The sequence below is a fragment of the Oncorhynchus mykiss genome, chromosome 15, assembly GCF_057628025.1.
Source record: "Oncorhynchus mykiss isolate SJ-2025 chromosome 15, ASM5762802v1, whole genome shotgun sequence".
Lineage (NCBI taxonomy): Eukaryota > Metazoa > Chordata > Actinopteri > Salmoniformes > Salmonidae > Oncorhynchus > Oncorhynchus mykiss.
In genome coordinates, this window is record NC_143036.1 from 76,711,799 (window position 1) to 76,738,866 (window position 27,068).

Here is a 27,068-nt window from a genome sequence, read left to right on the forward strand (position 1 = left end):
CTCACAGGTGAATCCTACAGTAACTCAGTACCTTTTATACCTGAGTCTATTGCATTAAATGGACCTCGTAGCTTATCTGGTCGATTGCTCGATCCTATAGCGGCTCGATACAGTCTGTAACTGTGTCAAATGACATTTGGATCGGATCCCCATAGTTGATCTGGGCTTATCTGTCTATTGTATCTGCCGGTCAGTTCATAAACCTGTCATCTCTCTGGGACAGCATAGCGGAATAGCCAGCTTTTCCTTTCACAAGTCATGAAAGACACTTCACCCACTCCTCTAGTTTAGACGACAACAATCCATGGCTTCAGATCACTAACAAAGGCATGTTTCTGAGAACAGAAAACTTGAAAAATGCTACATTGAGTGCGCTGATTATATTAGTTATATGCTGTTGTGTGTGTGTTGTTATTGTTGCGTTGTAATTGTGTAGTACTAGCGCTTTGTATTTGTCTACACCCATGAGTCCTAGAATTTCGTTGAGACTAAATCCAACTATTTCCTTACAGTACCAACTTGTGACTATTAGTTCTGCTCGTGTCCTACGGTTGAGTTGAATAGTTAACTCTATGAGAAGCAGCGATAGTGTTAGGCTGCCCTGTGGATGACAAGTGTGGTTTTCTTCTCTTTGAAAGTGAAGCTATCTGACCACGAGAGGTTTGACTAAAGGTCTTTATGAATGACCCGTATCTGTCTGCCAGATATATATACCCTCCTCTGCTATACCAGTCACTCACCTTGACCCGTATCTGTCGGCCAGATATATATACCCTCCTCTGCTATACCAGTCACTCACCTTGACCAGTATCTGTCGGCCAGATATATATACCCTCCTCTGCTATACCAGTCACTCACCTTGACCCGTATCTGTCGGCCAGATATATATACCCTCCTCTGCTATACCAGTCACTCACCTTGACCCGTATCTGTCGGCCAGATATATATACCCTCCTCTGCTATACCAGTCACTCACCTTGACCCGTATCTGTCGGCCAGATATATATACCCTCCTCTGCTATACCAGTCACTCACCTTGACCAGTATCTGTCGGCCAGATATATATACCCTCCTCTGCTATACCAGTCACTCACCTTTTACCCTGCACTCAGTTTGGTTTTGCCGTGTGACATTTACTTTTGATTTGAACTCCTCGATGAATCTCTAACCGAGGCATGACCCTAGTCTTCTTCTTCTCTGGTAGTCTGATTGAATGACGAGCCTCACTGTTCTTGCATCGTATTTGTCATTGTTTTTAGACACCCTCTGCATTTGTACCTCCTGGTGACAGTAACCTAATAGCCACCAAAATATCAGAAAGACACTCACTGTTTTTGTGTTGTTTATGTGAGTGTGTTTTGGCCTTGATAAAGTGGTGTTGTTATGGTAGCGGATTAGATGCCCCCCCCCTCCCCCTCCCATCCTATTTCCCCAACTCTACTCTACATAACCCCCCTCCAGTTATTTTGACCAGAAGGTGCTTCTTAAAACAATTTTCAGTTTAGTTTTTAATTTGACAGTCGATTTCATTTGAGTGGGTTTGAATTATTATTCTGTTGGTTTGATATGTGTTAGGAAAAGAAGTTGCGTTTTGTTGCCATGGCGATGGTGTCTTGCAGGCGATGATGTCACAGCTGCATTTCTCCCTCCCCTCGGAATGCCTCTCTTCTCTCCTCCATCATGTCTGTCTGAACTGATCTCTCACTCTTCATCTTCTTTTGGATGTTTACTTCTATCTTTCCTCTCATTGGTTGATCTGTGGTGCTCTTGCTCACCCTGAAATGCACGCTGGGTAACCTGGGTCTCTTCACTAACGTTAGAGGACTTTAACGAACTAACGTTAACTAACCGAGGTTAACTCTTAGAAACAAAGGTGCTATCTACAACCTAAAAGGGTTCTTCAACTGTCCCCATGTAGAACACTTTGAAGAACTATCTTTGGTTCCAGATAGAGCCCTTTTGGTTCCGGGTAGAACCCTTTGGGTTCCATGTAGAACCCTTTCCACAGAGGGTTCTACCTGCAATCAGAAAGTGGTCTAACTGGATCCAAAATGAGTTCTCTTATGGGGACAGCAGAAGAACCCATCTGGAACCTTTTTTTTCTAAGAGTGTCTATCATCTAGGCATCTGAGAATGATTGGAGTTGTTTTCAGAAACGATCTGCCAACAGGGCCAGGCATAATAACAATACGAGGGAGGAATTCAATTTAGTTGAAATATACAAAGGTCAGTTAAACGAATTGAATAAAATAAAAAGAGGACATTAGAAGCTTCTACAATGTGGAACCATTCTAACCAGCCCTGCTATCACAGATATGAAATAACACTCTTACACAGAGACCTATGTTACCCATAAAGTTCACTTCAACTGTAAAGATTATGTGCAATGTGAAGAAAAAAATATATCTATATTTTTAAAGTTATGTAAAATGTTAGTTGCTTTGAGGAGTGATTGTTTGACAGTATAATAATCACAACTCACATCTGCACAGTTGGACTGGAAGTTTTAGTGAAATGCTTGTGTTGTGTGTTACTCAGACCCCCCCCCCCCCCCCCCCCCCCTCACAATACAACATGCAGGATAACACTGCAGGACTATACGACCCAGCACCATCGCGTTTTCAACTTGAAAACAGTTGATGAGCATTTTGACAAAGATTCGGTGTAGTTTCATTTGTTGAAATGTTTGATGGTAGTTCTGCAGTGGATTTACAGTCCAACATAATTCTAGTGTATTACCCTAAAGAGAGGTCATAACACCTCCCACTCCCCAGATACACAACCCCCCCCCGCCCCCCCAAATCCCCGATCCACGCCAACCCCAGGGCCTCTACGTGGTCCTCAAAACACACACACACACACACACACGCACACACACACACACACACACACACACGCACGCACACGCACACGAACACACACACACGAACACATACACGCACACACACACACACACACGCACACACACGCACACATACACGCACACACACACACGCGCACACACGCACACACACACATACACGCACACACACACACACATACACACACACACACGCACGCACACACGCACACACACACATACACACGCACACACACACACACACACACACACACACACACACGCACACACACACACACACACGCACACACACACACACACACACACACACACACACACACACACACACACACACACACACACACACACACACACACACACATACACACACACACACCCTTAACCTCCCACTCTCTCTGAAATCCACCACTTCCCTTTACATTACGCCCTGTCTCTACTACAGAGATTCAGCCTTCCGTCATGTGTACCGTGTGGGTCATGCCAGTAGAAAGAGGGGGAGTCTCTTCTGTGTAAAAAAACCCACTGGGAAAACAGCGCCCCCTGCTGTTCAAACTACTAACTGTACGTGGCCATATGACTAACTGTACACATCTGGCTGCTGACGTACAGCCACACTGACAGACCAAGATCACAGATCCTTACTGTTACTTCCCAGTTTTCACTCAAGTCACACATTGATGTCAATGGGAGACGTAAGTGAAAAGCAGAGTCCCTGTCTCATGGCTGCAGTGCTGGGGACGGCCAGTTGATGGCTCCCTACCCAGGAACCATGTAACAGACCTCCCCTCGTGTTGCTGTCCCCATAATGTTCTGTACTGTATGTAGACCTGGTAGAAAGACAGAGACAGCTATAGAGATAGAACCCCTCTACCCTCGGCCCCCTCACACACACACACGCACGTACACACACACACACACACACACACACACACACACACACACACATACACACGTGCACACCGGTACCAGCAGCAGCAGCAGGGCGGTCTAGGCTACTATAGCTTTCATCTGTCTGTCTTTCTTTAAAGCCAGCTGATTCCTCTACCACCTCCTCCTCCTCCTCCTCCTCCCAACCCCCCGCGGTAAGAACAATGGTATGGACCCCCCCCACGGTAACCTCTGTCTCCACCAGCCCTTCATCCCTCCACCCCCATCACCAGCAGCATGCCAGCTGTGTCAGCATCACAACGTGTGTGTGTGTGTGTGTGTGTGTGTGTGTGTGTGTGTGTGTGTGTGTGTGTGTGTGTGTGTGTGTGTGTGTGTGTGTGTGTGTGTGTGTGTGTGTGTGTGTAAACAAAGGGGATGCCCATGCCCGTACTGGGGTTTTAGACTGTGGCTAAGTCTTCTGTAGTCGCTGTCATGTTGTCATCGCTCTCAGGCAAAACAAAAAAACCTTGGCTCGCTCCTTTTCCACCTCCTCTATTAATGGTGCTCTGTCATTGGTGCAAGCCATGGTCACGCGGTCATCTACCTTTCTTTCTCTCTCTTTATCTCTATCAGTTGTTCTTTCTTTCTCTCTCTCTCTCTCTCTCTCTCTCTCTCTCTCTCTCTCTCTCTCTCTCTCTCTCTCTCTCTCTCTGTGTCTCTCTGTCTCTCTCTCTATCTCTCTCTCTCTCTCTGTGTGTCTCTCTCTCTCACCCTCTCCCCCTCTCTCTCTCTCTCTCTCTCTCTCTCTCTCTCTCTCTCTCTCTCTGTCTCTCTCTCTCTCTCTCTCTCTCTCTCTCTGTCTCTCTCTGTCTCTTTCTCTCTGTGTGACACAGTTGCTCCCCCTACTGTCCTCCTGTGGTTTTACCTCCTTGACTTAAACACAGAGCTGGTGGCTCTATGAGGAATAATACCTAATAACCAATGGTTCAATGCATTGCCTTGTTCTTGTTGTTGTAAAAGTTGTGTTGTTGTTGTTCAGTCTGGTGAAGGTTGTGGAACTAGTTTCTACTGTGTAAAAGTTGTTTGTTGTTGTTCAGTCTGGTGAAGGTTGTGGAACTAGTTTCTACTGTGTAAAAGTTGTGTTGTTGTTGTTCAGTCTGGTGAAGGTTGTGGAACTAGTTTCTACTGTGTAAAAGTTGTTTGTTGTTGTTCAGTCTGGTGAAGGTTGTGGAACTAGTTTCTACTGTGTAAAAGTTGTGTTGTTGTTGTTCAGTCTGGTGAAGGTTGTGGAACTAGTTTCTACTGTGTAAAAGTTGTTTGTTGTTGTTCAGTCTGGTGAAGGTTGTGGAACTAGTTTCTACTGTGTAAAAGTTGTGTTGTTGTTGTTCAGTCTGGTGAAGGTTGTGGAACTAGTTTCTACTGTGTAAAAGTTGTTTGTTGTTGTTCAGTCTGGTGAAGGTTGTGGAACTAGTTTCTACTGTGTAAAAGTTGTGTTGTTGTTGTTCAGTCTGGTGAAGGTTGTGGAACTAGTTTCTACTGTGTAAAAGTTGTGTTGTTGTTGTTCAGTCTGGTGAAGGTTGTGGAACTAGTTTCTACTGTGTAAAAGTTGTGTTGTTGTTGTTCAGTCTGGTGAAGGTTGTGGAACTAGTTTCTACTGTGTAAAAGTTGTGTTGTTGTTGTTCAGTCTGGTGAAGGTTGTGGAACTAGTTTCTACTGTGTAAAAGTTGTGTTGTTGTTGTTCAGTCTGGTGAAGGTTGTGGAACTAGTTTCTACTGTGTAAAAGTTGTGTTGTTGTTGTTCAGTCTGGTGAAGGTTGTGGAACTAGTTTCTACTGTGTAAAAGTTGTGTTGTTGTTGTTCAGTCTGGTGAAGGTTGTGGAACTAGTTTCTACTGTGTAAAAGTTGTGTTGTTGTTGTTCAGTCTGGTGAAGGTTGTGGAACTAGTTTCTACTGTGTAAAAGTTGTGTTGTTGTTGTTCAGTCTGGTGAAGGTTGTGGAACTAGTTTCTACTGTGTAAAAGTTGTTTGTTGTTGTTCAGTCTGGTGAAGGTTGTGGAACTAGTTTCTACTGTGTAAAAGTTGTGTTGTTGTTGTTCAGTCTGGTGAAGGTTGTGGAACTAGTTTCTACTGTGTAAAAGTTGTGTTGTAGTGTTCTGTAGTTTGTTGTCTCTGTTTGGTGGAAGATATTACCTGCTGTGATTTGTCAGTGTGTATTGTGTAGTTTAATGTCAGTTGGTTGTTTTGTCAAGTTGTGGCGTAGCTTATGAATTCTTTAGGGCCTCCCAAGGTACTCTAGTTAATCATATAGTTAATAGTTGAATTGAAAGGAACATTTTGCCTATAGAGGATTGTGTAAATATTTTATAGCCTAGTTTTTGTTTGGGGGCTTTTGAAATATTAATAGGACCATGAAAAGCTTTGCTCGTTGTCCTCTGCTGGAGAACAGGAAGTGTAATGCGTTGTGTCTGTTAGTTGTATTCTCTGCTGGGGAACAGGAAGTGTAATGCGTTGTGTCTGTTAGTTGTGTTCTCTGCTGGAGAACAGGAAGTGTAATGCGTTGTGTCTGTTAGTTGTATTCTCTGCTGGGGAACAGGAAGTGTAATGCGTTGTGTCTGTTAGTTGTATTCTCTGCTAGAGAACAGGAAGTGTAATGCATTGTGTCTGTTAGTTGTATTCTCTGCTGGAGAACAGGAAGTGTAATGCATTGTGTCTGTTAGTTGTATTCTCTGATGGGGAACAGGAAGTGTAATGCATTGTGTCTGTTAGTTGTATTCTCTGCTGGAGAACAGGAAGTGTAATGCCTTGTGTCTGTTAGTTGTATTCTCTGCCGGAGAACAGGAAGTGTAATGCATTGTGTCTGTTAGTTGTATTCTCTGCTGGAGAACAGGAAGTGTAATGCATTGTGTCTGTTAGTTGTATTCTCTGATGGGGAACAGAAAGTGTAATGCATTGTGTCTGTTAGTTGTATTCTCTGCTGGAGAACAGGAAGTGTAATGCATTGTGTCTGTTAGTTGTATTCTCTGCCGGAGAACAGGAAGTGTAATGCATTGTGTCTGTTAGTTGTATTCTCTGCTGGAGAACAGGAAGTGTAATGATGTTAGTTGTATTCTCTGCTGGAGAACAGTTAGTGTAATGCCTTGTGTCTGTTAGTTGTATTCTCTGCTGGAGAACAGGAAGTGTAATGCCTTGTGTCTGTTAGTTGTATTCTCTGATGGAGAACAGGAAGTGTAATGCCTTGTGTCTGTTAGTTGTATTCTCTGATGGAGAACAGGAAGTGTAATGCATTGTGTCTGTTAGTTGTATTCTCTGCTGGAGAACAGGAAGTGTAATGCCTTGTGTCTGTTAGTTGTATTCTCTGATGGAGAACAGGAAGTGTTATGCATTGTGTCTGTTAGTTGTATTCTCTGCTGGGGAACAGGAAGTGTAATGCGTTGTGTCTGTTAGTTGTATCCTCTGCTGAAGAACAGGAAGTGTAATGCGTTGTGTCTGTTAGTTGTATTCCCGTTTCTCATAGAGCCACCAGGTGATGCCCGATTCTCTCCTAAACTATTTTGTAGGTTGTTTTTGATGGGATGATTTGAAGGACTCAACAGTGATTGACCTATTAACTTTGTGTGTATGTGTGTGTCTGTGTATGTGTTTGTATCTACAACTACGTGTGGGTGTGCACTCGCATACGGATGATCGTGTGTGTGTGTGTGTGTGTGTGTGTGTGTGTGTGTGTGTGTGTGTGTGTGTGTGTGTGTGTGTGTGTGTGTGCACGCATGTGTCTGTTCATGTCTGTGTGTGTGTGTGTTCATGTCTGTGTGTGTGTTCATGCCTGTGTGTATGTGTGTTCATGTCTGTGTGTGTGTGTCTGTTCATTTCTGTGTGTGCGTGTGTGTGTGTTCATGTATGTGTGTATGTGTGTTCATGTCTGTGCGCGTGTGTGTTCATGTCTGTGTGTGTGTGTGTGTTCATGTCTGTGTATGTCTGTTCATGTCTGTGTGTGTATGTCGGCTCTTGTGTGTGCTCGCATGTGTGTGTGAATGTCTGAATCCTCGTCTGTCCGTCCGTGCGTGCGTGTGTGTGTGTGTGTGTGTGCGTGCGTGCGTTTGTGTGTGCGCGTGTGCGCGTGTGTGTGTATGTGTGTGTGTGTGTTGACGTCCGGTGCCTAACAAAAGGGACTACAAAACTCTGAAGATAACGCCAGGATCTCCATCACCTTCTTCCGGCTGTTCAGAGTGATGAGGCTGGTCAAACTGCTGTCTCGGGGAGAAGGGATACGGACCCTGCTGTGGACCTTCATCAAGTCCTTTCAAGTGAGAGGAGACTCAGACTCAAGTCAAGATCATTGAGATGCAACGGGGTCACGGGGGGGTCAATTGGAATTGAAGTCAGTCAATTCGGGAGGGAAGTATACTGGAATGGAAATTCTATAAATCTGAGCTAGATATAACTGAGGTTTGGGAGGAAAGACCTCAACGTCTTTTAGTTCTGGTCTGTACCTGGCCAATCATTTAAAAATATATTTTTTTTATATAGATAGCCTATTTATTTATTTAAGTTTTTCCATATTAGAATTTTCATTTCAAATCACTTCCTGAATTGAGTGACTGAAATTCAGCTTGACCCCTGACCCTGCTTGAGGGAGGAATGTAGAAGGGAGTAGTTATGTGTCCAGCTAACCAGTCAGCATCTAACTGTCTCTCAAAACCCCAAACCCCTTCATATGCATGCTGTCACAGCCTACTCACCATGCTACAGGTTAATGATAAGGCTTACAAGTTGACATGGTATTTCTAGGGCGAAGATAAGGTGTCCTTCATAGGTCCCGTGTGGCTCAGTTTGTAGAGCATGGTGCTTGCCACGCCAGAGATGTGGGTTCAATTCCCACGGGGTGGACCAGTATGAACTCTCCTTAAATAAGAGTGTCTGAACATTTTAAATGTAGGTGGTTTTATAGGGGCACTCCCCCAAATAAAACCCAAAACATTTGATAAAGGGGTTCTGGTAAAATAGTTATTTCTCTTGGGTTGGACAGTGGGGGAAAAGGACCGTGACTATTTTTGCAGCAATGTGCTGCCGTGTTTTTGGTGCTGTGGTGCTAGACAGTGTTGTTGACGTGTTTTTGGTGCTGTGGTGCTAGACAGTGTTGTTGACGTGTCACTGATCTCTCTCTGCCCCCCCCCCCCCCAGGCCCTCCCCTATGTAGCACTGCTCATAGTGATGCTCTTTTTCATCTACGCCGTCATTGGGATGCAGGTAAGAACTGCCAGTCGGCCCCCGAGCATCTGGGATTGGTCCTCTGTTCCTCTCTGTTTCTCTCCCCTGTTTCTCTCCTCTGTTTCTCTCCTCTGTTTCCCTCCTCTGTTTCTCTCCTCTGTTCCTCTCCTCTGTTTCTCTCCTCTGTTTCTCTCCTCTGTTTCTCTCTGTTCCTCTCCTCTGTTTCTCTCCTCTGTTTCTCTCCTCTAGCCAGTCCTGTCCCGTCCGTGTCGTTAGCTGTTCTAACCCCTGACCCAAGGTCCTGTATGTCCTGTCCTGTTCTCTCCTCCACACTATAATAACCTTTCATCTCTCTACGTTCTCTCTCTAGGGGCTGGTTTCCCAGACACACTTTAAGCCTGGTCCAGGAATTAAAAGCTCCATTGAAAGTTATTTTAATACCAGGACTAGACAAAACCCATGTCTGGGCAACCAGCACTAGATGTTGTTACCTTATATACATGTTGAGAAGCCTTGTGGCCTGTCTCCTCGGCCCCCTGTCCTCTGTGGTACTGACCTGACGATGTCACCTGTCCTCTGTGGTACTGACCTGACGATGTCACCTGTCCTCTGTGGTACTGACCTGACGATGTCACCTGTCCTCTGTGGTACTGACCTGACGATGTCACCTGTCCTCTGTGGTACTGACCTGACGATGTCACCTGTCCTCTGTGGTACTGACCTGACGATGTCACCTGTCCTCTGTGGTACTGACCTGACGATGTCACCTGCCCTCTGTGGTATTGACCTGACGATGTCCCCTGTCCTCTGTGGTACTGACCTGACGATGTCACCTGTCCTCTGTGGTACTGACCTGACGATGTCACCTGTCCTCTGTGGTACTGACCTGACGATGTCACCTGTCCTCTGTGGTACTGACCTGACGATGTCACCTGTCCTCTGTGGTACTGACCTGATGATGTCACCTTACCTCTGTGATACTGACCTGATGATGTCACCTGTCCTCTGTGGTACTGACCTGACGATGTCACCTGTCCTCTGTGGTACTGACCTGACGATGTCACTTGTCCTCTGTGGTACTGACCTGACGATGTCACTTGTCCTCTGTGGCGTGGCTGTCTTGCACCATGTTGACCTGGCGTGCCCTGTGTCTCCTAACAACCTTGCCCCCTGCAGATGTTTGGTAAGATAGCCCTGAGGGACAACAGTCAGATCAACAGGAACAACAACTTCCAGACCTTCCCCCAGGCTACACTCCTGCTCTTCAGGTGAGCCGTCTGTTCTCCTCCTCTCTTTCCAGACTGTAAACCAACGTCACAAATTCCTGATTTAAAAGCCCCCAACAGATCTGGAGATGATGAAAGCACTGCCAACTCAGAGTCATGGTGTTTTATCAAACCCCTGTGCATCCTTTCCATCTCTTCTGCAAGCCGGGATGTCGTTTCCTACTTTTTTGTTTGAAAACTCTACCTGTGAAGGTAGGACAACCATGCAGCATTTCACCACCAGGTGGACCCTTCGTGGAGCCCATTCTTCCTGTACAGTAGAGCCTTCTGTGTGTGACAGCTGGTTGTTTACCTGTGCCCAGGTGTGCCACAGGCGAGGCGTGGCAGGAGATCATGCTGGCATGCGCCCCCATGCGACCCTGTGAGAAGGGGTCAGAGGTGGGACCAGCCAGCGAGGACCAGTGTGGGAGTCACTTCGCTATCTTCTACTTCGTCAGTTTCTACATGCTCTGTGCCTTCCTGGTAAGTAGCTACGGAGAGCGGGGAGGGACAATTCCACTAGCTACAGGGAGCAAGGAGTGACAATCCCAGTAGCTACAGAGAGCAAGGATGGACAATCCCACTAGCTACAGGGAGCAAGGAGTGACAATCCCAGTAGCTACAGAGAGTCAGGAGGGACAATCCCACTAGCTACAGAGAGTCAGGAGGGACAATCCCACTAGCTACAGAGAGCCAGGAGGGACAATCCCACTAGCTACAGAGAGCCAGGAGGAACAACCCCACTAGCTACAGAGAACCAGGAGGGACAATCCCACTAGCTACAGAGAGCCAGGAGGGACAATCCCACTAGCTACAGAGAGCAAGGATGAACAATCCCACTAGCTACAGAGAACCAGGAGGGACAATCCCACTAGCTACAGAGAGCCAGGAGGGACAATCCCACTAGCTACAGAGAGCAAGGATGGACAATCCCACTAGCTACAGAGAGCCAGGAGGGACAATCCCACTGGCTACAGAGAGCCAGGAGGGACAATCCCACTAGCTACAGAGAGTCAGGAGGGACAATCCCACTAGCTACAGAGAGTCAGGAGGGACAATCCCACTAGCTACAGAGAACCAGGAGGGACAATCCCACTAGCTACAGAGAGCCAGGAGGAACAATCCCACTAGCTACAGAGAGCCAGGAGGGACAATCCCACTAGCTACAGAGAGTCAGGAGGGACAATCCCACTAGCTACAGAGAGCCAGGAGGAACAATCCCACTAGCTACAGAGAGTCAGGAGGGACAATCCCACTAGCTACAGAGAGCAAGGATGGATAATCCCACTAGCTACAGAGAGCAAGGAGGAACAATCCCACTGGCTACAGAGAGCCAGGAGGGACAATCCCACTAGCTACAGAGAACCAGGAGGGACAATCCTACTAGCTACAGAGAGCCAGGAGGGACAATCCCACTGGCTACAGAGAGCCAGGAGGGACAATCCCACTAGCTACAGAGAGCAAGGAGGAACAATCACACTGGCTACAGAGAGCCAGGAGGGACAATCCCACTAGCTACAGAGAACCAGGAGGGACAATCCCACTAGCTACAGAGAGCAAGGATGAACAATCCCACTAGCTACAGAGAACCAGGAGGGACAATCCCACTAGCTACAGAGAACCAGGAGGGACAATCCCACTAGCTACAGAGAGCCAGGAGGAACAACCCCACTAGCTACAGAGAACCAGGAGGGACAATCCCACTAGCTACAGAGAGCCAGGAGGGACAATCCCACTAGCTACAGAGAGCAAGGATGGACAATCCCACTAGCTACAGAGAGCCAGGAGGAACAATCCCACTAGCTACAGAGAGCCAGGAGGGACAATCCCACTAGCTACAGAGAACCAGGAGGGACAATCCCACTAGCTACAGAGAGCCAGGAGGGACAATCCCACTAGCTACAGAGAGTCAGGAGGGACAATCCCACTAGCTACAGAGAGCCAGGAGGAACAATCCCACTAGCTACAGAGAGTCAGGAGGAACAATCCCACTAGCTACAGAGAGCCAGGAGGGACAATCCCACTAGCTACAGAGAGCAAGGAGGAACAATCCCACTGGCTACAGAGAGTCAGGAGGGACAATCCCACTAGCTACAGCGAGTCAGGAGGAACAATCCCACTGGCTACAGAGAGCCAGGAGGGACAATCCCACTAGCTACAGAGAACCAGGAGGGACAATCCCACTAGCTACAGAGAGCCAGGAGGAACAATCCCACTAGCTACAGAGAGCCAGGAGGAACAATCCCACTAGCTACAGAGAGCCAGGAGGGACAATTCCACTAGCTACAGAGAGCCAGGAGGAACAACCCCACTAGCTACAGAGAGCCAGGAGGGACAATCCCACTAGCTACAGAGAGCCAGGAGGGACAATCCCACTAGCTACAGAGAGCCAGGAGGAACAATCCCACTAGCTACAGAGAGCCAGGAGGGACAATCCCACTAGCTACAGAGAGCCAGGAGGAACAACCCCACTAGCTACAGAGAGCCAGGAGGGACAATCCCACTAGCTACAGAGAGCCAGGAGGGACAATCCCACTAGCTACAGAGAGCCAGGAGGAACAATCCCACTAGCTACAGAGAGCCAGGAGGGACAATCCCACTAGCTACAGAGAGCCAGGAGGAACAATCCCACTGGCTACAGAGAGCCAGGAGGAACAATCCCACTAGCTACAGAGAGTCAGGAGGGACAATCCCACTAGCTACAGAGAGCAAGGATGGATAATCCCACTAGCTACAGAGAGCAAGGAGGAACAATCCCACTGGCTACAGAGAGCCAGGAGGGACAATCCCACTAGCTACAGAGAACCAGGAGGGACAATCCCACTAGCTACAGAGAGCCAGGAGGGACAATCCCACTGGCTACAGAGAGCCAGGAGGGACAATCCCACTAGCTACAGAGAGCAAGGAGGAACAATCACACTGGCTACAGAGAGCCAGGAGGGACAATCCCACTAGCTACAGAGAACCAGGAGGGACAATCCCACTAGCTACAGAGAGCAAGGATGAACAATCCCACTAGCTACAGAGAACCAGGAGGGACAATCCCACTAGCTACAGAGAACCAGGAGGGACAATCCCACTAGCTACAGAGAGCCAGGAGGAACAACCCCACTAGCTACAGAGAACCAGGAGGGACAATCCCACTAGCTACATAGAGCCAGGAGGGACAATCCCACTAGCTACAGAGAGCAAGGATGGACAATCCCACTAGCTACAGAGAGCCAGGAGGAACAATCCCACTAGCTACAGAGAGCCAGGAGGGACAATCCCACTAGCTACAGAGAACCAGGAGGGACAATCCCACTAGCTACAGAGAGCCAGGAGGGACAATCCCACTAGCTACAGAGAGTCAGGAGGGACAATCCCACTAGCTACAGAGAGCCAGGAGGAACAATCCCACTAGCTACAGAGAGCAAGGATGGATAATCCCACTAGCTACAGAGAGCAAGGAGGAACAATCCCACTGGCTACAGAGAGCCAGGAGGAACAATCCCACTGGCTACAGAGAGCCAGGAGGAACAATCCCACTAGCTACAGAGAGTCAGGAGGGACAATCCCACTAGCTACAGAGAGCAAGGATGGATAATCCCACTAGCTACAGAGAGCAAGGAGGAACAATCCCACTGGCTACAGAGAGCCAGGAGGGACAATCCCACTAGCTACAGAGAACCAGGAGGGACAATCCCACTAGCTACAGAGAGCCAGGAGGGACAATCCCACTGGCTACAGAGAGCCAGGAGGGACAATCCCACTAGCTACAGAGAGCAAGGAGGAACAATCACACTGGCTACAGAGAGCCAGGAGGGACAATCCCACTAGCTACAGAGAACCAGGAGGGACAATCCCACTAGCTACAGAGAGCAAGGATGAACAATCCCACTAGCTACAGAGAACCAGGAGGGACAATCCCACTAGCTACAGAGAACCAGGAGGGACAATCCCACTAGCTACAGAGAGCCAGGAGGAACAACCCCACTAGCTACAGAGAACCAGGAGGGACAATCCCACTAGCTACATAGAGCCAGGAGGGACAATCCCACTAGCTACAGAGAGCAAGGATGGACAATCCCACTAGCTACAGAGAGCCAGGAGGAACAATCCCACTAGCTACAGAGAGCCAGGAGGGACAATCCCACTAGCTACAGAGAACCAGGAGGGACAATCCCACTAGCTACAGAGAGCCAGGAGGGACAATCCCACTAGCTACAGAGAGTCAGGAGGGACAATCCCACTAGCTACAGAGAGCCAGGAGGAACAATCCCACTAGCTACAGAGAGCAAGGATGGATAATCCCACTAGCTACAGAGAGCAAGGAGGAACAATCCCACTGGCTACAGAGAGCCAGGAGGGACAATCCCACTAGCTACAGAGAACCAGGAGGGACAATCCTACTAGCTACAGAGAGCCAGGAGGGACAATCCCACTGGCTACAGAGAGCCAGGAGGGACAATCCCACTAGCTACAGAGAGCAAGGAGGAACAATCACACTGGCTACAGAGAGCCAGGAGGGACAATCCCACTAGCTACAGAGAACCAGGAGGGACAATCCCACTAGCTACAGAGAGCAAGGATGAACAATCCCACTAGCTACAGAGAACCAGGAGGGACAATCCCACTAGCTACAGAGAACCAGGAGGGACAATCCCACTAGCTACAGAGAGCCAGGAGGAACAACCCCACTAGCTACAGAGAACCAGGAGGGACAATCCCACTAGCTACATAGAGCCAGGAGGGACAATCCCACTAGCTACAGAGAGCAAGGATGGACAATCCCACTAGCTACAGAGAGCCAGGAGGAACAATCCCACTAGCTACAGAGAGCCAGGAGGGACAATCCCACTAGCTACAGAGAACCAGGAGGGACAATCCCACTAGCTACAGAGAGCCAGGAGGGACAATCCCACTAGCTACAGAGAGTCAGGAGGGACAATCCCACTAGCTACAGAGAGCCAGGAGGAACAATCCCACTAGCTACAGAGAGTCAGGAGGAACAATCCCACTAGCTACAGAGAACCAGGAGGGACAATCCTACTAGCTACAGAGAGCCAGGAGGGACAATCCCACTGGCTACAGAGAGCCAGGAGGGACAATCCCACTAGCTACAGAGAGCAAGGAGGAACAATCACACTGGCTACAGAGAGCCAGGAGGGACAATCCCACTAGCTACAGAGAACCAGGAGGGACAATCCCACTAGCTACAGAGAGCAAGGATGAACAATCCCACTAGCTACAGAGAACCAGGAGGGACAATCCCACTAGCTACAGAGAACCAGGAGGGACAATCCCACTAGCTACAGAGAGCCAGGAGGAACAACCCCACTAGCTACAGAGAACCAGGAGGGACAATCCCACTAGCTACATAGAGCCAGGAGGGACAATCCCACTAGCTACAGAGAGCAAGGATGGACAATCCCACTAGCTACAGAGAGCCAGGAGGAACAATCCCACTAGCTACAGAGAGCCAGGAGGGACAATCCCACTAGCTACAGAGAACCAGGAGGGACAATCCCACTAGCTACAGAGAGCCAGGAGGGACAATCCCACTAGCTACAGAGAGTCAGGAGGGACAATCCCACTAGCTACAGAGAGCCAGGAGGAACAATCCCACTAGCTACAGAGAGTCAGGAGGAACAATCCCACTAGCTACAGAGAGCCAGGAGGGACAATCCCACTAGCTACAGAGAGCAAGGAGGAACAATCCCACTGGCTACAGAGAGTCAGGAGGGACAATCCCACTAGCTACAGCGAGTCAGGAGGAACAATCCCACTGGCTACAGAGAGCCAGGAGGGACAATCCCACTAGCTACAGAGAACCAGGAGGGACAATCCCACTAGCTACAGAGAGCCAGGAGGAACAATCCCACTAGCTACAGAGAGCCAGGAGGAACAATCCCACTAGCTACAGAGAGCCAGGAGGGACAATTCCACTAGCTACAGAGAGCCAGGAGGAACAACCCCACTAGCTACAGAGAGCCAGGAGGGACAATCCCACTAGCTACAGAGAGCCAGGAGGGACAATCCCACTAGCTACAGAGAGCCAGGAGGAACAATCCCACTAGCTACAGAGAGCCAGGAGGGACAATCCCACTAGCTACAGAGAGCCAGGAGGAACAACCCCACTAGCTACAGAGAGCCAGGAGGGACAATCCCACTAGCTACAGAGAGCCAGGAGGGACAATCCCACTAGCTACAGAGAGCCAGGAGGAACAATCCCACTAGCTACAGAGAGCCAGGAGGGACAATCCCACTAGCTACAGAGAGCCAGGAGGAACAATCCCACTGGCTACAGAGAGCCAGGAGGAACAATCCCACTAGCTACAGAGAGTCAGGAGGGACAATCCCACTAGCTACAGAGAGCAAGGATGGATAATCCCACTAGCTACAGAGAGCAAGGAGGAACAATCCCACTGGCTACAGAGAGCCAGGAGGGACAATCCCACTAGCTACAGAGAACCAGGAGGGACAATCCCACTAGCTACAGAGAGCCAGGAGGGACAATCCCACTGGCTACAGAGAGCCAGGAGGAACAATCCCACTAGCTACAGAGAGCAAGGAGGAACAATCACACTGGCTACAGAGAGCCAGGAGGGACAATCCCACTAGCTACAGAGAACCAGGAGGGACAATCCCACTAGCTACAGAGAGCAAGGATGAACAATCCCACTAGCTACAGAGAACCAGGAGGGACAATCCCACTAGCTACAGAGAACCAGGAGGGACAATCCCACTAGCTACAGAGAGCCAGGAGGAACAACCCCACTAGCTACAGAGAACCAGGAGGGACAATCCCACTAGCTACATAGAGCCAGGAGGGACAATCCCACTAGCTACAGAGAGCAAGGATGGACAATCCCACTAGCTACAGAGAGCCAGGAGGAACAATCCCACTAGCTACAGAGAGCCAGGAGGGACAATCCCACTAGCTACAGAGAACCAGGAGGGACAATCCCACTAGCTACAGAGAGCCAGGAGGGACAATCCCACTAGCTACAGAGAGTCAGGAGGGACAATCCCACTAGCTACAGAGAGCCAGGAGGAACAATCCCACTAGCTACAGAGAGCAAGGATGGATAATCCCACTAGCTACAGAGAGCAAGGAGGAACAATCCCACTGGCTACAGAGAGCCAGGAGGGACAATCCCACTAGCTACAGAGAACCAGGAGGGACAATCCTACTAGCTACAGAGAGCCAGGAGGGACAATCCCACTGGCTACAGAGAGCCAGGAGGGACAATCCCACTAGCTACAGAGAGCAAGGAGGAACAATCACACTGGCTACAGAGAGCCAGGAGGGACAATCCCACTAGCTACAGAGAACCAGGAGGGACAATCCCACTAGCTACAGAGAGCAAGGATGAACAATCCCACTAGCTACAGAGAACCAGGAGGGACAATCCCACTAGCTACAGAGAACCAGGAGGGACAATCCCACTAGCTACAGAGAGCCAGGAGGAACAACCCCACTAGCTACAGAGAACCAGGAGGGACAATCCCACTAGCTACATAGAGCCAGGAGGGACAATCCCACTAGCTACAGAGAGCAAGGATGGACAATCCCACTAGCTACAGAGAGCCAGGAGGAACAATCCCACTAGCTACAGAGAGCCAGGAGGGACAATCCCACTAGCTACAGAGAACCAGGAGGGACATTCCCACTAGCTACAGAGAGCCAGGAGGGACAATCCCACTAGCTACAGAGAGTCAGGAGGGACAATCCCACTAGCTACAGAGAGCCAGGAGGAACAATCCCACTAGCTACAGAGAGTCAGGAGGAACAATCCCACTAGCTACAGAGAGCCAGGAGGGACAATCCCACTAGCTACAGAGAGCAAGGAGGAACAATCCCACTGGCTACAGAGAGTCAGGAGGGACAATCCCACTAGCTACAGCGAGTCAGGAGGAACAATCCCACTGGCTACAGAGAGCCAGGAGGGACAATCCCACTAGCTACAGAGAACCAGGAGGGACAATCCCACTAGCTACAGAGAGCCAGGAGGAACAATCCCACTAGCTACAGAGAGCCAGGAGGAACAATCCCACTAGCTACAGAGAGCCAGGAGGGACAATTCCACTAGCTACAGAGAGCCAGGAGGAACAACCCCACTAGCTACAGAGAGCCAGGAGGGACAATCCCACTAGCTACAGAGAGCCAGGAGGGACAATCCCACTAGCTACAGAGAGCCAGGAGGAACAATCCCACTAGCTACAGAGAGCCAGGAGGGACAATCCCACTAGCTACAGAGAGCCAGGAGGAACAACCCCACTAGCTACAGAGAGCCAGGAGGGACAATCCCACTAGCTACAGAGAGCCAGGAGGGACAATCCCACTAGCTACAGAGAGCCAGGAGGAACAATCCCACTAGCTACAGAGAGCCAGGAGGGACAATCCCACTAGCTACAGAGAGCCAGGAGGAACAATCCCACTGGCTACAGAGAGCCAGGAGGAACAATCCCACTAGCTACAGAGAGTCAGGAGGGACAATCCCACTAGCTACAGAGAGCAAGGATGGATAATCCCACTAGCTACAGAGAGCAAGGAGGAACAATCCCACTGGCTACAGAGAGCCAGGAGGGACAATCCCACTAGCTACAGAGAACCAGGAGGGACAATCCCACTAGCTACAGTGAGCCAGGAGGGACAATCCCACTGGCTACAGAGAGCCAGGAGGGACAATCCCACTAGCTACAGAGAGCAAGGAGGAACAATCACACTGGCTACAGAGAGCCAGGAGGGACAATCCCACTAGCTACAGAGAACCAGGAGGGACAATCCCACTAGCTACAGAGAGCAAGGATGAACAATCCCACTAGCTACAGAGAACCAGGAGGGACAATCCCACTAGCTACAGAGAACCAGGAGGGACAATCCCACTAGCTACAGAGAGCCAGGAGGAACAACCCCACTAGCTACAGAGAACCAGGAGGGACAATCCCACTAGCTACATAGAGCCAGGAGGGACAATCCCACTAGCTACAGAGAGCAAGGATGGACAATCCCACTAGCTACAGAGAGCCAGGAGGAACAATCCCACTAGCTACAGAGAGCCAGGAGGGACAATCCCACTAGCTACAGAGAACCAGGAGGGACATTCCCACTAGCTACAGAGAGCCAGGAGGGACAATCCCACTAGCTACAGAGAGTCAGGAGGGACAATCCCACTAGCTACAGAGAGCCAGGAGGAACAATCCCACTAGCTACAGAGAGTCAGGAGGAACAATCCCACTAGCTACAGAGAGCCAGGAGGGACAATCCCACTAGCTACAGAGAGCAAGGAGGAACAATCCCACTGGCTACAGAGAGTCAGGAGGGACAATCCCACTAGCTACAGCGAGTCAGGAGGAACAATCCCACTGGCTACAGAGAGCCAGGAGGGACAATCCCACTAGCTACAGAGAACCAGGAGGGACAATCCCACTAGCTACAGAGAGCCAGGAGGAACAATCCCACTAGCTACAGAGAGCCAGGAGGAACAATCCCACTAGCTACAGAGAGCCAGGAGGGACAATTCCACTAGCTACAGAGAGCCAGGAGGAACAACCCCACTAGCTACAGAGAGCCAGGAGGGACAATCCCACTAGCTACAGAGAGCCAGGAGGGACAATCCCACTAGCTACAGAGAGCCAGGAGGAACAATCCCACTAGCTACAGAGAGCCAGGAGGGACAATCCCACTAGCTACAGAGAGCCAGGAGGAACAACCCCACTAGCTACAGAGAGCCAGGAGGGACAATCCCACTAGCTACAGAGAGCCAGGAGGGACAATCCCACTAGCTACAGAGAGCCAGGAGGAACAATCCCACTAGCTACAGAGAGCCAGGAGGGACAATCCCACTAGCTACAGAGAGCCAGGAGGAACAATCCCACTGGCTACAGAGAGCCAGGAGGAACAATCCCACTAGCTACAGAGAGTCAGGAGGGACAATCCCACTAGCTACAGAGAGCAAGGATGGATAATCCCACTAGCTACAGAGAGCAAGGAGGAACAATCCCACTGGCTACAGAGAGCCAGGAGGGACAATCCCACTAGCTACAGAGAACCAGGAGGGACAATCCCACTAGCTACAGTGAGCCAGGAGGGACAATCCCACTGGCTACAGAGAGCCAGGAGGGACAATCCCACTAGCTACAGAGAGCAAGGAGGAACAATCACACTGGCTACAGAGAGCCAGGAGGGACAATCCCACTAGCTACAGAGAACCAGGAGGGACAATCCCACTAGCTACAGAGAGCAAGGATGAACAATCCCACTAGCTACAGAGAACCAGGAGGGACAATCCCACTAGCTACAGAGAACCAGGAGGGACAATCCCACTAGCTACAGAGAGCCAGGAGGAACAACCCCACTAGCTACAGAGAACCAGGAGGGACAATCCCACTAGCTACATAGAGCCAGGAGGGACAATCCCACTAGCTACAGAGAGCAAGGATGGACAATCCCACTAGCTACAGAGAGCCAGGAGGAACAATCCCACTAGCTACAGAGAGCCAGGAGGGACAATCCCACTAGCTACAGAGAACCAGGAGGGACAATCCCACTAGCTACAGAGAGCCAGGAGGGACAATCCCACTAGCTACAGAGAGTCAGGAGGGACAATCCCACTAGCTACAGAGAGCCAGGAGGAACAATCCCACTAGCTACAGAGAGTCAGGAGGAACAATCCCACTAGCTACAGAGAGCCAGGAGGGACAATCCCACTAGCTACAGAGAGCAAGGAGGAACAATCCCACTGGCTACAGAGAGTCAGGAGGGACAATCCCACTAGCTACAGCGAGTCAGGAGGAACAATCCCACTGGCTACAGAGAGCCAGGAGGGACAATCCCACTAGCTACAGAGAACCAGGAGGGACAATCCCACTAGCTACAGAGAGCCAGGAGGAACAATCCCACTAGCTACAGAGAGCCAGGAGGAACAATCCCACTAGCTACAGAGAGCCAGGAGGGACAATTCCACTAGCTACAGAGAGCCAGGAGGAACAACCCCACTAGCTACAGAGAGCCAGGAGGGACAATCCCACTAGCTACAGAGAGCCAGGAGGGACAATCCCACTAGCTACAGAGAGCCAGGAGGAACAATCCCACTAGCTACAGAGAGCCAGGAGGGACAATCCCACTAGCTACAGAGAGCCAGGAGGAACAACCCCACTAGCTACAGAGAGCCAGGAGGGACAATCCCACTAGCTACAGAGAGCCAGGAGGGACAATCCCACTAGCTACAGAGAGCCAGGAGGAACAATCCCACTAGCTACAGAGAGCCAGGAGGGACAATCCCACTAGCTACAGAGAGCCAGGAGGAACAATCCCACTGGCTACAGAGAGCCAGGAGGAACAATCCCACTAGCTACATAGAGAAAGGAGGAACAATCCCACTAGCTACAGAGAACCAGGAGGGACAATCCCACTAGCTACAGAGAGCCAGGAGGGACAATCCCACTAGCTACAGAGAGCCAGGAGGGACAATCCCACTAGCTACAGAGAGTCAGGAGGGACAATCCCACTAGCTACAGAGAGCCAGGAGGGACAATCCCACTAGCTACAGAGAGCCAGGAGGAACAATCCCACTAGCTACAGAGAGCCAGGAGGAACAATCCCACTAGCTACAGAGAGCCAGGAGGGACAATCCCACTAGCTACAGAGAGCCAGGAGGGACAATCCCACTAGCTACAGAGAGCCAGGAGGGACAATCCCACTAGCTACAGAGAGTCAGGAGGGACAATCCCACTAGCTACAGAGCGCCAGGAGGAACAATCCCACTAGCTACAGAGAGCCAGGAGGGACAATCCCACTAGCTACAGAGAGCCAGGAGGGACAATCCCACTAGCTACAGAGAGCCAGGAGGAACAATCCCACTAGCTACAGAGAGTCAGGAGGAACAATCCCACTAGCTACAGAGAGCCAGGAGGGACAATCCCACTAGCTACAGAGAGCCAGGAGGGACAATCCCACTAGCTACAGAGAGCCAGGAGGGACAATCCCACTAGCTACAGAGAGTCAGGAGGAACAATCCCACTAGCTACAGAGAACCAGGAGGGACAATCCCACTAGCTACAGAGAGCCAGGAGGGACAATCCCACTAGCTACAGAGAGCCAGGAGGAACAATCCCACTAGCTACAGAGAGTCAGGAGGAACAATCCCACTAGCTACAGAGAGCCAGGAGGGACAATCCCACTAGCTACAGAGAACCAGGAGGGACAATCCCACTAGCTACAGAGAGCCAGGAGGGACAATCCCACTAGCTACAGAGAGCCAGGAGGAACAATCCCACTAGCTACAGAGAGCCAGGAGGGACAATCCCACTGGTAGAGAAACCAATCGTTTTTTTCTAGTATTCCAGATTATTCCAGAGTTGATTATTCTGGTCTGTTATCTTTCTGTTAGCTGTTATTGAGACCAGACCAGTTGATTATTCTGGTCTGTTGTCTCTCTGTCAGCTGTTATTGAGACTGATGAGTTGATTATTCTGGTCTGTTGTCTCTCTGTCAGCTGTTATTGGGACTGATGAGTTGATTATTCTGGTCTTTTGTCTCTCTGTTAGCTGTTATTGGGACTGATGAGTTGATTATTCTGGTCTGTTGTCTCTCTGTTAGCTGTTATTGGGACTGATGAGTTGATTATTCTGGTCTGTTGTCTCTCTGTTAGCTGTTATTGGGACTGATGAGTTGATTATTCTGGTCTGTTGTCTCTCTGTCAGCTGGCATTGAGACTGATGAGTTGATTATTCTGGTCTGTTGTCTCTCTTTCAGCTGGCATTGAGACTGATGAGTTGATTAATGGGGTCTGTTGTCTCTCTGTCCACAGATCATCAACCTGTTTGTGGCTGTGATCATGGATAACTTTGACTACCTGACCAGAGACTGGTCTATTCTAGGACCTCACCACCTGGATGAGTTCAAGAGGATCTGGGCTGAGTACGACCCAGAGGCAAAGTCAGTACAACTTCAAACAGCACCTCCCTCACTCCCTCCCTCCCTCCCTCCCTCTTAGTCTCTCTCTGTCTCTCTCTCTCTTTCTCTCTCTCTGTCTATCTGTCTCTCTCTCTCTCTCTGTCTATCTCTCTCTCTCTCTCTCTCTCTCTAAATATTGTTGTCTGTTCTACAGGGGTCGTATCAAGCACCTAGATGTGGTAACACTGTTGAGGAGGATTCAGCCTCCTTTGGGCTTCGGGAAGCTCTGTCCCCACCGGGTGGCCTGCAAGCGTCTGGTCTCCATGAACATGCCCCTGAACAGCGATGGCACAGTCATGTTCAATGCCACCCTGTTTGCCCTGGTGCGAACAGCACTGAGGATCAAGACTGATGGTAACACATTTGATTTTGTGTGTGTGGTGATTCTCTCCACCTCTCTCTCTTCTTCTCTGATTCTCTCCACCTCTCTCTCTTCTTCTCTGATTCTCTCCACCTCTCTCTCTTCTTCTCTGATTCTCTCCACCTCTCTCTCTTCTTCTCTGATTCTCTCCACCTCTCTCTCTTCTTCTCTGATTCTCTCCACCTCTCTCTCTTCTTCTCTGATTCTCTCCACCTCTCTCTCTTCTTCTCTGATTCTCTCCACCTCTCTCTCTTCTTCTCTGATTCTCTCCACCTCTCTCTCTTCTATCCTCCTCTCTTCTTCTCTGCTTCTCTCCACCTCTCTCTCTTCTATCCTCCTCTCTCTTCTTCTCTGCTTCTCTCCACCTCTCTCTCTTCTATCCTCCCCTCTCTTCTTCTCTGATTCTCTCCACCTCTCTCTCTTCTATCCTCCTCTCTCTTCTTCTCTGATTCTCTCCACCTCTCTCTCTTCTATCCTCCTCTCTCTTCTTCTCTGATTCTCTCCACCTCTCTCTCTTCTTTTCTGATTCTCTCCGCCTCTCTCTTCTCTCCTCCCCTCTCTTCTTCTCTGCTTCTCTCCACCTCTCTCTCTTCTATCCTCCTCTCTCTTCTTCTCTGCTTCTCTCCACCTCTCTCTCTTCTCTCCTCCCCTCTCTTCTTCTCTGATTCTCTCCACCTCTCTCTCTCTTCTCTCCTCCCCTCTCTTCTTCTCTGATTCTCTCCACCTCTCTCTTTTCTATCCTCCCCTCTCTTCTTCTCTGCTTCTCTGCTTCTCTCCACCTCTCTCTCTTCTATCCTCCCCTCTCTTCTTCTCTGCTTCTCTCCACCTCTCTCTTCTATCCTCCCCTCTCTTCTTCTCTGCTTCTCTCCACCTCTCTTCTCTCCTCCCCTCTCTTCTTCTCTGCTTCTCTCCACCTCTCTCTTCTTTCCTCCCCTCTCTTCTTCTCTGCTTCTCTCCACCTCTCTCTCTTCTATCCTCCCCTCTCTTCTTCTCTGCTTGTCTCCACCTCTCTCTCTTCTATCCTCCCCTCTCTTCTTCTCTGCTTCTCTCCACCTCTCTCTCTTCTATCCTCCCCTCTCTTCTTCTCTGCTTCTCTCCACCTCTCTCTTCTCTCCTCCCCTCTCTTCTTCTCTGCTTCTCTCCACCTCTCTCTCTTCTATCCTCCCCTCTCCTCTTCTCTGCTTCTCTCCACCTCTCTCTCTGTATGCCCCACATGAACATGTGTGTGTGTGTGTGTGCGTGCGTGCGTGAAGGTAACTTGGAGCAATGACCATTGTTGGTTTGTACGGTCCCCGTCTGGTTTCTGTGTTTCTGTGTTTGTGTGTGTGTGTGTGTGTGTGTGTGTGTGTGTGTGTGTGTGTGTGTGTGTGTGTGTGTGTGTGTGTGTGTGTGTGTGTGTGTGTGTGTGTGTGTGTGTGTGAAGGTAACTTGGAGCAGGCGAACGAGGAGCTCCGAGCCATAGTGAAGAAGATCTGGAAGAGGACCAGTATGAAGCTGCTGGATCAGGTGGTGCCCCCTGCTGGAGATGATGAGGTGACGGTTGGGAAGTTCTACGCCACCTTCCTGATCCAGGAGTACTTCAGGAAGTTTAAGAAGCGTAAAGAGCAGGGCCTGGTGGCCAAGGTGCCCCCCAAGACGGCTCTCTCCCTGCAGGTGGGTCACTACAAGTTCCTGGCTGTCAGACCTTCAGACCAGAGAGCACCTTTTAGAAGTGTGTTAGTAGTACTTCACTGAACATATCAAATAGGTACTAAAACAATGAGTCTGTGTTTCTGTTTGTTCCTCCGTGTCTGTCGTTCCGTGCTGGTGCTTGTCTGTGCCTGTCTGTATTTCTAATCAGGCGGGCCTGCGGACGCTCCATGACATGGGTCCTGAGATCCGGAGGGCCATATCAGGTGACCTCACAGTGGAGGAGGACCTGGACAAGTCGATGAAGGAGCCGGTCTCGGCAGCGTCCGAGGACGATATCTTCAGGGTAAAGGTCGGCTACAGCCCCACACACCCCTCTGTCTGAACTACTGAGCTTCATCAGGCCCATCGCTTCTGCTGTGACCAGCTACTAGGATTACATCTGGTTCTTCACCATCCACCATCATTGGTTCCTGACGCCACTTCAGTATCTACTACACTTCATAACCCACTACACTTCATAACCCACTACACTTCATAACCCACTACACTTCAGTATCTACTACACTTCATAACCCACTACACTTCATAACCCACTACACTTCAGAACCCACTACACTTCAGTATCTACTACACTTCATAACCCACTACACTTCATAACCCACTACACTTCATAACCCACTACACTTCAGTATCTACTACACTTCATAACCCACTACACTTCATAACCCACTACACTTCATAACCCACTACACTTCATAACCCACTACACTTCAGTATCTACTACACTTCATAACCCACTACACTTCATAACCCACTACACTTCATAACCCACTACACTTCGGTATCCACTACACTTCATAACCCACTACACTTCAGTATCTACTACACTTCATAACCCACTACACTTCATAACCCACTACACTTCATAACCCACTACACTTCAGTATCTACTACACTTCATAACCCACTACACTTCATAACCCACTACACTTCAGTATCTACTACACTTCATAACCCACTACACTTCATAACCCACTACACTTCATAACCCACTACACTTCATAACCCACTACACTTCATAACCCACTACACTTTAGTACCTACTACACTTCATAACCCACTACACTTCATAACCCACTACAGTTCAGTACCCACTACACTTTAGTACCTACTACACTTCATAACCCACTACACTTCATAACCCACTACACTTCATAACCCACTACACTTCATAACCCACTACACTTCATAACCTACTACACTTTAGTACCTACTACACTAAAGTTCCAACAACACTTCAGTATCCAATACACTTCATAACCCACTACAGTTCAGTACCCACTACACTTCAGAACCCACTACACTTCATAACCCACTACACTTCATAACCCACTACACTTCATAACCCACTACACTTCAGAACCCACTACACTTCATAACACACTACACTAAAGAACAAACAACACTTCAGTATCTACTACACTAATGTACCAACAACACTTCAGTATGCACTACACTTCATAACCCACTACAGTTCAGTACCCACTACACTTCAGAACCCACTACACTAAAGTACAAACAACACTTCGGTATCTACTACACTAATGTACCAACAACACTTCATAACCCACTACACTTCAGTACCCACTACACTTCATAACCCACTACACTTCATAACCCACTACACTTCAGAACCAACTACACTTCATAACCCACTACACTTCATAACCCACTACACTTCATAACCCACTACACTTCAGAACCCACTACACTTCAGAACCCACTACACTTCATAACCCACTACACTTCATAACCCACTACACTTCAGTACCCACTACACTTCAGAACCCACTACACTTCATAACCCACTACACTTCATAACCCACTACACTTCAGTACCCACTACACTTCAGTAACCACTACACTTCAGAACCCAC

The 27,068-nt window shown here is 49.3% G+C and overlaps 1 protein-coding gene across 5 annotated transcripts in view; it reads left to right on the forward strand.

Moving 5' to 3' along the window:
- The window catches only part of cacna1c (calcium voltage-gated channel subunit alpha1 C), a 537,514-nt gene that overhangs the window by 500,206 nt on the left and 10,240 nt on the right, over window positions 1-27,068 (forward strand). For all 5 annotated transcript variants that reach the window (XM_090201229.1, XM_090201230.1, XM_090201236.1 and 2 more), the window contains 8 exons: window positions 7,889-8,026; window positions 8,904-8,969; window positions 10,107-10,198; window positions 10,519-10,678; window positions 22,993-23,120; window positions 23,293-23,492; window positions 24,923-25,152; window positions 25,340-25,474. In XM_090201229.1, the coding sequence (XP_090057355.1) occupies window positions 7,889-8,026; window positions 8,904-8,969; window positions 10,107-10,198; window positions 10,519-10,678; window positions 22,993-23,120; window positions 23,293-23,492; window positions 24,923-25,152; window positions 25,340-25,474 (1,149 nt within the window). The remainder of the gene's footprint in view (window positions 1-7,888; window positions 8,027-8,903; window positions 8,970-10,106; window positions 10,199-10,518; window positions 10,679-22,992; window positions 23,121-23,292; window positions 23,493-24,922; window positions 25,153-25,339; window positions 25,475-27,068) is intronic.